The sequence below is a fragment of the Peromyscus maniculatus genome, chromosome 5 (genome assembly GCF_049852395.1).
Source record: "Peromyscus maniculatus bairdii isolate BWxNUB_F1_BW_parent chromosome 5, HU_Pman_BW_mat_3.1, whole genome shotgun sequence".
Lineage (NCBI taxonomy): Eukaryota > Metazoa > Chordata > Mammalia > Rodentia > Cricetidae > Peromyscus > Peromyscus maniculatus.
The window spans coordinates 77,639,148-77,650,498 of record NC_134856.1 but is presented as its reverse complement, the minus strand read 5'-3'; the positions used below and the strand labels follow the sequence as shown (position 1 = coordinate 77,650,498).

Genomic DNA, 11,351 nt, shown 5'->3' with positions numbered 1-11,351 from the left:
GTCCCATGTCTATTCAAGAAATTGCTTGAGATTAAATCTTCCCTCATGGAAAATTATATCCCAAGTGATTTTGCTGGTAAATTTTACCAAACATACAAATGGCAAAACAATAAAGTTATACAAAATCTTTCAGAATAGCAAAACACATACACACAGTATATGATTAGTATCCATACTTTGTTATTTCAAAACTTATAAAACATTTGACATAAAACAATTAAAATATTGACATCAAAACAGATAAATAAATGAAAGTAGATAGAATCCACAAGTAAATAAGTCTAAATATCCCTTTAGTTAAGTTTACTGGATAAGTTGTAGATATGTGCCAACTATTTTTGATATATGTAAAATACTAACTTTGAACTTTACCTCATACCTTAAATATACACAAAATGTAATTATCTCAAAGTGGCTCACAGACCTAAAATGGAAGAACTAAGCTATAAATCCCCTAAACAAAAACACAGAAGATCTCAGTGACCTTGGATTTGACAAAGAGTTTGTGATTTCAAACAGAAAGTAGGAAAACTCAGCAGATTAGAATTAAGTAAACTTTAAAATTTCATCAGTCAACTAGTTGCTAAAGATGTTAGTCATACACTGACCATGTGACCTAATCATTCCCACACTAGATTTTGCCCCATAGAAATAACAATGCACAGTCAGAGAAGCTTGGACATGAGTGTTGGTGATAACTTTATTAGTAGCATCCACAACCATTAGACAACAAAATTGTATATAAACAGGTGAGGGTATAAACAGATTGTGGTACATTTACATAACAAGATTCCACCCAGAAAATAAAGAAACGAACCACTGATACACAAACAAAAATCAATCTTCGTAGTATCATTTTGAGAAAAAGAGCAAGACAGCACATGGTTATACATAACATGATTTCATTTGTACAAAATTCTAAAAAAATGTAAACAGTCTATATTGTAAAAATGTAAGCTAGTCTATAGAAAAGCAGACCTTAGGAACAAGGGTAGAAACACCAGGCAGTAAGAAGAACTGATTACAAAATAGCACTAGGAAACATTGGGGGCGGGAGGGGGAAATGGATGTGCCTATTGGTAGTGGAGATGGCTTCATGAGTATGCACAGGTCAAAACTTTTCAGGTTGTACACTTTCAATATACTTGGTCAGTTATATGTCAGTTGTAGCTATGGCCTTGGCTTTTCTTTTCCCTCTGTACTTGCATACTGGGGGGAAATGGCTTTATAGTCAGACATGAGAGTTTGGATGCTACCTTTGCTCCTATAATGCAACCTTATGTAAATTACTTACAGTTTTGTGTCTCAGATTCTATTTTTATATTAGTAAAATACTTTATATGAGAATAAGAATCTATGTGTCCATGGCTGTGCGATGACATGTTTTATCCCTAAGCTCACTCCCATTACCCTCTCCTAAGTAGACACGCTTCTTGTATTTCGCATATGACTTTGATAAATGTGCATTGAAGTATATACTTTTAAGTAACGGAATGGCATTGATAAAGCTCATTTCTCCTTTATGCTAAAACTTTAAGACCTATCATTATTATATCTCCCTATAGCAAGTTGCTTTCTAACAGCTGTATTATTTTTCACATTATATAACCACCAAGCTTAACTCATTAATTTCCCAAGATGAAAAATTCTTTGTCTAATTGTCTGTCTCAATATTTGTCTCCTAGAAGTTCTCTGGCACATAAAGCCTAAAGTGAGATGGCTGGGCCATAGGACAGCTGTGGGATAAATTTCACTCAGCATTTCCAAACTGCTTTCCAAAATGTGGAATTAATTTATACATCCACCAACACTAGGACTTAATGATGTCACTAACTTTTGCTGAAAAAATGGATGTAGCATTCACTCCAATTTTCACTTCTCAGGATATTAGTCAGTTTGACTACTTCTTGTTCTAATTAGCTACCCAGGTTTTTCCTTAGTAAACCACATCCATGTCAACATTTGCTCATTTAAAATTTTTACTTGTTGATGGCAGTCCCCTGAAATGTCTGTCGTGAGTATTGATAGGTCATTTAGTAAGTAGAAATATTGCATTTTAATATAAACACATCTGTCATTTGTTAGCTTAGTTACTTAAAATAATTACCCTTGGTCATGTGCAGAAGTGCAACCTTTATGTATTTTTTTCTTTTAGCTTTATGCTGTTACTTTGCTATCATCTAATCTATCTGGAGCCTGACTTCTTGTCTCCCATGGTGCTGTAGAGGCATACACTTCTTCCCATGTAATGATCTTTGTTACAAAACTCCCTTTTAAAGAGTTTGACTGTCTGTTGTGACTGGAGAGATGGTTCAGCAGTTAAGACCATTGGCTGCTCTTCCAGGGAACACTGGTTCAATTCCCAGCACCCACATGGCTGCCCACAGTTGTCTCTATCCCCAGTTTCAGGGGATCGGATACTCTCACACAGACATACATGCAGGCAAAACATCAATGCACATAAAATAAATTTAAATAAATTGCTTAAAAAGGAATTTGACTGTCTCCATTACATAAGCAATACATCTTTATCATTTACCACTTGAATATTTTTATAGAAAGATGAATGATCCTAGAAGAGTAATGAGCCAGAGTAATAAAAGTCAAGAGGTGTTTTTATCCAGCCTTCAGAACCACACATAAACAGAAAATATTAAACAATCTGTGTTTTTGGATTATGTATAGAGAAGGACTCTTCCTATGTCTATCAGATATAACAGATCCTTGCAATGTCTTCAATGTTTAATAGCAAAATAACATTTTCATATAATATTATATAAATAAAAAATTGTATATGTCACATCAAAACTATACTTCTGCAATAGTTTAAGATCATAGTATACCTCCTATATGGAATTTTTAAAATTTTCCCAAAGTTCCCTAAATTTCCTGAAATGATTCAGAATACTTGACAAGATAAGTCATTTAACTAGCAAGATTTTTTGTAAGCAAGGAAAAAGGTATAAGCAAAAATGGATCTGATTTATGGCAATTCAGTATTCTATACAAAGAAAGTACTCAAGGAAAAGAATGTCCTTGATTATCTGTTGAAAGTCCATACATTTACTACGTTTAAATTTACATGTGGTATGAAATCTTTCATGAAACCCAGGCACTGTCTTTGTCTTTCTTGAGAGTTAAAAAAAAAAAACCTATACCTTTATCCACAGAGTCCTTCTCACATGAAGCACTATCAATGATAAACTGGAATGTGTATTTCTTATTTTCCTTTGGATTTGGTAAGAAATTATTTTGGAATTTTATTGTTCTGTTACATTGTCCAATGATGTTGAACAGCAAACAGAAAATAAAATCAAGCAACCTAGTATTTCTCTTAGAACCTTGAAACATGTGGTATCCTAAAATTCCTAACTGAAAGTCTACCATTACCTAGCACTAGTATTCAGACTACCTATCTTTAATGCCTATAGATAGACTGGAATTTAGTAGCAGAATATCAAATTCAACCCACCTACCAGCAGTTAAGCAATGCTCACCACACAGAGACTCCTTGACAGTGTTATCATATTGTTAATCTGTAAGTCTACAAGGAGTTGATGGTCATTGTGTGTGTGTGTGTGTGTGTGTGTGTGTGTTGATGTTGGTGGAAGCTTGAGATAGTATTATACACCATTAAGAAACAAAAAGAACTGAGTTTTGTTTTACAAATTATTTAGCTGATACACAGGAATTACCACAATTCATATGCTGGCATATTTTAGAATGTTTTTAGCCATTTTAATTTTGAGAACCAAAGAGCATTATTGGCAGATCATAGGGAACAGAGGGAGAGTGATGATCACCCAGGTAGGAAATATCAAGATGCAAATGAGCCACCCACTCTTGTTAGATATGGACTCTTTTAAAGAGAGTTTGAGTAACAGCCAGAAGCCCCAAATTATGGTAAAATCACAACTACAGACCCATGTGGGAAGTAGATTCAAAGTAGGAATGTGTTGGAGACACACAGGTGGCCTACAATGCATCCAGTGCCCAACACAAAACATAAGATTTTAAGAACAGCATATCAGCTTTGGGAACTGCAAACTATTAGTCATAGTTCTTTTTGCCCCATGGCAGTGAATTGCTGCAAATTTCACACTGATCAAAGCACCAAAAAAAGCTACAAACTCCATCCTGTAGCTCTGTGGACGAGGCACCAGAAGAGCTGACTACAGCACTCAGGGAATCTCAGGGACTCTTCTGACCACGGCCTGTGTTCATCCAGGTAGAGCTGTGAGAAAACTTCAAACACAATCCGGTTTGGCAACACAGACATGAAACAAGAAATGGATTGATGAATTGCATGTGGAGAACTCTGTGCTTTTCGACACAGAAGTTTCAAGAATTTTTTTTTTCTACTGAATTTTTGTTGAAACAGAGCTATCACCAGGATCATTAATCTCATGCTATCTTGAGAATTTCTGAAATCCACATGTGTGACACTGAAGAGCTATTTTATATATATATATTTAAAATCTCCTGAGTTAAAATAGCATTTTATATGGAAAAACACAAAGTAAGTTCAGAACTTCTTGGCCAGACATAATTTTTGCTAGAACATTTTATAACATCTCTACATTGTTTATTTAATAATTTAAGTCAGTATAGTCTACCACTTTTGTCCATCAATCATGTATTTCTAATACTATCAAAAAGACTTTGTTTCTTCTAGCCATAAAATATTTTGAGAAACATTTTTATTAACTATAAAAAGGACAGTTTTCTGATCTACTTTAAAAAATATTTCTTTGCTAATAGCATGATTGAAACATGACCAATGTTGCTAGGAGATATTTAAAGCTAATTAAATCCATTAGCAGCAGCATAAAAGAGCCTCTATTCACCAGAAGAAGAAAGATAATAAATAAATTTGATTTTATGTAACAAAAAGCCTTTTACCTTTTGAAAAATATTTATATATGAACCTTTGATAAATTTAAAAGCTAGTAAGTTTAATTTGCTATAAAAGAACAAAAGAAATGTAAACTTGAAATAACATCACAAATGTCAAATACAAGGTTATATCAGAATGAAGAATTTATGGCACAGTGTTTCCTCAAAAAAAGCATTTGATATACAACAACCTGGCTCAGCTAAGAATTAAAAATGAAATTTATAGTTATCTTGGCATGTGGACCTCATCTTCTATACTCCTACTCGATTTCTTGGAAATATCCATGGATAAGCAGGAATGCATGCACATGTATATTTGTCAAATAACTTAATAAATGTGTTATGACTTACATTAAGGGGTGTCACTGGGACATCAGCAAAGAGTGTAAAATGATCATATTTGTTTACTCAAATTTTACTCTAGACTGATGCTTACAGGTATAATTTCTCATGAAAACATTCATCTCTCCTGGAGAAATATGCTGAGTGTTTCCATCCCAAGTCTTCCTCTTGAAGCAACTGTGTCCGAATTACTCCCACTTCACCAGTGTGTGCAAAAACCATCATCCCTAACCACTGTACCCTCTCCCAGTATGGAGTTTGTAGGGCAGCTTTCTGCTCTGCCTTTTAGCACACTTGTTTTGATGATCAGAATCAAGGGAACAGCATTCTCTTCCTGTTACATCCCCTCTACCTAGAATCCTCTTAGTTTGCTAAGTAAGACTTGGCTATTTTCTAGTCTTAAATCTGGAACCATCTCTTCTCTGAACTAGTTACAATGACATTGATTCCACTAGATCAGACATCACTATTCTTGTCTAGGATCCGTCCAGCACTGTGCTTGTGACAGTCATGACAACAACTGTGGTATCTTATCCATTAATGACATGTACCTGCTTTTCTGCCAGTGGCAATATCTTCATACCCTCCCACAGAGCCTGGTCCCAGGGCTGGGCATCAAACAGCTGTTCCACATTTTTAAAAACTGGATGAGTAACTCCACAGACAAGATAATAGGTGAGAAGCAGTGAGCATTGTAACTACTTATGTCATTGAGTGGATCCTTTCAGTAGTGGTGCGGGTACGGGGAGAAAAGCAGGTAGTACAAAATGATATGAAATGATAAAGGCAAAGAAAATGTAGACAAAAGGGGCAAGAAAATGCCCCAAATCCAACCAACACCTCAATGCAGCTAACATCATAAGGAAACTGAACCAAAGACAGGCACAATGCCAAGTAAAAAAATTTTTTTCTTCCTGAATAATCAACGCTTTCTTGTTTAATGGTACATTTTTGTATGTACTCTTTTAGGAGAGAGAGAATAATGGGAAGATATTACTAATAAAGGAAGGGCTGTGAGTAAGAAATGTGTCCTCGTGATTCAGCCATTCTCTTCAGGAAGGGTCTTTGGCTCATTTCATTACCACTCTGGTAAAAGTGGAAATGGCTATTACAAATAGTAACAAGTGAGTCCCTGCCTCAAATCAAATTCTATGCCAGGAGGCTTTAAAAAAATGACCTCATTTTACTTGTCTTAGACTGATATCACGATCTCCATTTTCAGAGAAAGTTGAAGGTTGGAATGAGTGGCGAGTGGAAGCTGCAAAGTTAGTGGGGAGCTTTGGTCTAGCCAAGTGGGGGAGCTCTTTTGTGATCCCCCACTCTCTGCGCCTTCCTCCTTCAGTGTTTGGCAAAACCACAACTCACCTATCACATCCTATGAAAACTATTCTCATATTAAGAAACGTCAGGGCATTTCACATTTGCTAAATTGCACTTTGAGGATCCCTTTCATATGGAGCTGGAGCATCTGGATATATTCTTTGGGCATCTGGTGGAAACCACGCTTAGGTAACTTGTTGTCATAGTAGTGGTGACTGACAGGTGTTTCTTCTACAGTCTTAGAGAAAGGCCAGAATCCATAGAGCTTCACATTTTCACACAGTTCCACAGCGACACTTGCAATCATCAAGCCTGAGGACAGGCGGTATGCCGTCACCCCTTTAGTTCTCCAGAAGGTAGCAAGATGTCTCAGGTACATGGGATGGAAAAAGAGAACCTTTTGCCTAACTTTAGACTCTTTGAGGGTTTCGTAGACTTTAAAAGAGATGCCTGTGTTGGCCCTGTAGGAAAAGGCTGGCAGGAGAAGGAAGGCATCTCCATAGTTGGAAATATCCTCCAGAAACTTTGCTTTCTTCTCCTTCAAGTTCTTGTATCTGCCAGATTAAAATTAAAATTACAAAATCACAATCATCATCATCATCATCATCATCATAATAATAATAAAGCAATAATTTTATGTGATGTTGAATATATATCTGGTCAAAAATGCAACCATTTATATCCATTATATTAAAAAGTCAAACCAATGACTTAGAACATCAATCAAGTATCAAGTCAATATCAGTACCTGGTCTTCAATCCCCTTTCTTGATCTACAGAGATTATTAGTAGATATACATTTATTCTATTTTTTATATTACAACCCAGCGACATTATCTAATGTTGCTTTGGCTTTTTAGTACCTTTAAACTTACTTATAACCAAATACCATGGTCTATATATATTTAAAAGTTATAAGCTATGCATCTATTATACATATTTAATCACCAAATAGCTTTGTTTAGAGAGTCTATGCCTGCCTGAAAATATACATGTATATATTCTGTTATAATTTCCTTCCTGATTTGGCCTATCACCCTCTTATGCTCCACATGACACCTCAGGAAGAACTCTTCTAGTGCAGTTTTTTAACAATTAGCTTTTGGAAGGCAGCTACACTGTTTAGTTTTCACTCAAATTCTAGAACAACTTGAGGAGTCTATTCAATTACTAATTATTAGCAGTCTCTCTCTCTCTCTCTCTCTCTCTCTCTCTCTCTCTCTCTCTTTCTCTTAGCTTTTCTTTTTAGTTTTTCAAGACAGAGTTTCCCTGTGTACCCCTGGCTGTCCCAGAACTCACTCTGTAGACCAGGCTGGCCTCAAACTCACAGACATCCACCTGCCTCTGCCTCCCAAGTGCTGGGACTAAAGGTGTGTGCCACCACCTCCTGGCTAGCAGTCTCTTTTTGACAGGAAAAAATGGAGCAAAGTATATGTGGAATGCTTATGAACAAATCAACATTCTGTAGCAGGTACGTCACAGAAGCCATGGGAAAGTACTCTGAATAACTAACTACAGAAAGTGAAAGCCGACAGTGCTTCGTCTGGCTATGAAGCCTTCCTCCCAAACTTTCATAAACAGTTTTGGCCAAAAAGCACCAAGGGGAAAGTGCACATAACATGAAGACTCTGAAAGAAAATGGAAGACACCGTGTCCCCTAGCTTTCAAGTTGAAGCGATAAGTTCTCCTTTGATTAGAAACGTGTAGCTCAGGACACTAGAAATACAGCTGAGTCATTCTTCTGATGAAAGCACAGCCTGGATGAGATGTCAGACTCTGCAGATGTATTCTTTTGTGTGTTTCCCCAGAAGCTGGCTCAGCTGTGCGGCATGTCAGCCTCAGAAGGGGGAGAACTGTGTGAAGGATCAGAAAGTGTTCCGAGGCGTTACGCAACTTGCGGGCACTCACTTCAGTGTTATGATGCTGGGATTGACAGTCACAAGATTCGTTTTGCTTCCAACATCTTTACTAGCATTCCCTGTGATTGGGGGGAGGTTGCATCTGGAATAAGGAAGGAAAAATATTTTTAAAAGACAACCCATAAAAAGCAGATGTACACACACACACACATACACATCCGATAACTGTTGTAATTGCAGAGGAATCCAATGCTGTTATGAGACCTTCAGATCCACCTGATGGCCACTGGAAAATATCAAGAAGTACTGGACTATAAGACGATGTTTCAACATTGTACAACATTTCATGTGATTTTAACATTTTCATTGACAATTTTAAGTATCAAAACCAGATATGACAAATCATTTCTTGCCATGCTTCTAAAGGATTTCAAGGCTTTTTATTAAATTGTGACTTAGATCAACTATACTGATTGATGGTGATTATATTCTCACAATGATCAGTACAAACTGAAAGAATCTGAGGCACTGAAAATACAGTGATAAAGTCTCCCAGAAACAAAGCCTATATAGGAGCACTAGTATCTTTTGATATCTATATGGATAACTGTCACCAAATTAGGTTATTAATGAAGGACATTTGTGGCAGTTTTCATCTGTCCTAAACCTGGAATACTAATTTTCCATTGGAAAACCATGAAAGATATTAATTTTGGTATATTCCAATCACAGAAAAAAGGGAATATACTCTAAATTTCAGTGAGACCATCTTTTTGAAGGAGAGCATGGAAAGGGAGAGCTGAGTGTCTCAAAAAGTGCTGTGTACAGCTGACATCATCTGTAATATGGATGAGGCTGCAGGACTCTGCTCCATGCCCTATGAAACACAGTAATAAATGAAATATGTACTTTCCACTTTGATATAAAATATACATCAGAAAAAACGTACTCATTATAGATAGGAGGCCACAGAATGACCTTCCCGGTGGCCCCCTGAAACAAGTCACAGACATACATTCTTTTGAAGAATCCAGAGTGGCTTTGCTGTTGTTTAAGACAGGGTCTTACTTTGTAGCCCAGGCTGACTAGAGCTCTCAAAGATCCTTCTGCCTCAGTCTCTCAACTGTTGAGATTACATTCATGAGCTCCCAAACTAGGCTTAAAAGTGGTTTCTAACATAACTGGAGACTTCATGGGAAACATCAGGGTGTACACATGTGTGTATGTGCATCCTTTTATATGCATAGGTATATAATATGTGAAATATTTATATAAAATGCATACACAGATGTAACAGTATAGATATAGCATATGATATAATATAGTTATGGCCATGTTTGTTCCTTATACACTTAATTTGTAGATCCCAATGTTTGAAATGAAAACAAATGGGCAACTTATATGTGCGACCAGCAAGCATAGGCAAAGTAAGTACAGACTTAAAAATCTAAATACATTTTAACGACACCAACCATATGTAGCCCTAATTTTGCTTCCAGTTTGAATGGGCAACTTCAGAAAAGACTGTGTTCAGAAAAATCCCAGCGTCAGCTAAAGTAGAACCTGGAAACCCAGGCCTTGTCTTAAAGTTATCAATCAAATATCTGCTGAGACTTTTTCCTAGACTTTAAGCCTCAACTGTTCTTTCTATGGCTGCTATAAAGTAAAATTAATGTTTTTGCATAATACTCACCACAGATGTTTGGGGAATTTTAAGTCTATAAAAAGCCAATTACATGAACCATAATTTGCCTTCATTGTGACTCCCCCACCACACACAAACACTGAGAATATGAACAATGGCTAACCCATTCCAATACTGGCCGTGTCAACATGAAACATTAAAAGTGTGAAAATTGTTCCATCATGAATTCAATGAGTGTTCAGTAATTTCTGGACCATGATATCGACCATTGTGTAATTACCTCCAATATAAATTACCAACATGAGAAGAAAGTGAGGGAGGAGCTATTTTTAACTTCATGTGTAGTTGTTGTTAATATGTAGAACAAGTAGCATCAAATCCATGGAGACCAAAGGGTCTCGATATACAAAATTGTTACTCTCAGAGAGTAAGGATGCAGACATCTGCTGCTCCCTCTTTTAAGTCACATTACAGCTGGACAAATCAGTGATTATTAGCATGAGGCACACACAGAAACCAACTTTGTGTCTGTTTTCATAAGCTACCTTGTATTCAGACAAAACTGCTTTACAAGTCCGGAATTGAGCAGATGCACAATATGAATTAATTTTCAAGCTGGAAAGCAGTGCTGTGTATGACTATAAAATGTCTAGATCAGCATCTTTCCTAGTGTTACTGAAGAGTAAATGCCCTTGCAATGGTCTGTGAGAACCAAGATCTTCCAGGACAGAGAAATGATCCTCCTGGGAGTCTTTCCAAGGTAACCACAGTACTCATCCACAGGCTGGAGGCTCTTATAAATCCTGCAGTCCCAAACCTTTCATGGCAATTTCACAGTTTCTTCTTACATATCCTTAGGGTACTGGTGTGACCGAGCTGAGGAACTCACGAGTTCGGTGACCTCCAGGAAAGCGTACCTGCATAACCTATAGATGCTAACAATACAATCCCAAAGACAGACAAAACTTGACACATGTGTCTATTTCCCTTTACAACAAACGTCAAGAGCTCCTGGGTTTTCGAGAAGAAACCGTCTTGACAAGACTCACCTGAAAACGAAGTCAGCTTTATCAATTTCCGCTCCACAGAGAGACTTGTTCAGAATTCCCCCATTGCCAACCACTGCACACTGGTTATAGGGGTAGTTCACAAAAGGCTGGGTCTAGTGGGAGAGAGCAGAAACCAATCATGACACATGATTGCTTAAAAATTAGAACCAAGGCTACAATGTGGCTACGGGGAAGAGATCTAATTCCCAGCACCCCCAAGAAAAAAGAAACCACAAGTAT

The 11,351-nt window shown here is 36.9% G+C and overlaps 1 protein-coding gene across 3 annotated transcripts in view; it reads right to left on the bottom strand.

Annotated features, from left to right (window-relative positions):
- Nucleotides 1–675: 675 nt before the first annotated feature.
- St8sia6 (ST8 alpha-N-acetyl-neuraminide alpha-2,8-sialyltransferase 6) overlaps nucleotides 676–11,351 on the bottom strand; it is a 237,710-nt gene continuing 227,034 nt past the window's right edge. For all 3 annotated transcript variants that reach the window (XM_076572698.1, XM_006989947.4, XM_076572697.1), the window contains 3 exons: nucleotides 11,112–11,224; nucleotides 8,467–8,559; nucleotides 676–7,112 (listed from right to left, as the gene is read on the bottom strand). In XM_076572698.1, the coding sequence (XP_076428813.1) occupies nucleotides 6,644–7,112; nucleotides 8,467–8,559; nucleotides 11,112–11,224 (675 nt within the window). In that variant the 3' untranslated portion in view covers nucleotides 676–6,643. The remainder of the gene's footprint in view (nucleotides 7,113–8,466; nucleotides 8,560–11,111; nucleotides 11,225–11,351) is intronic.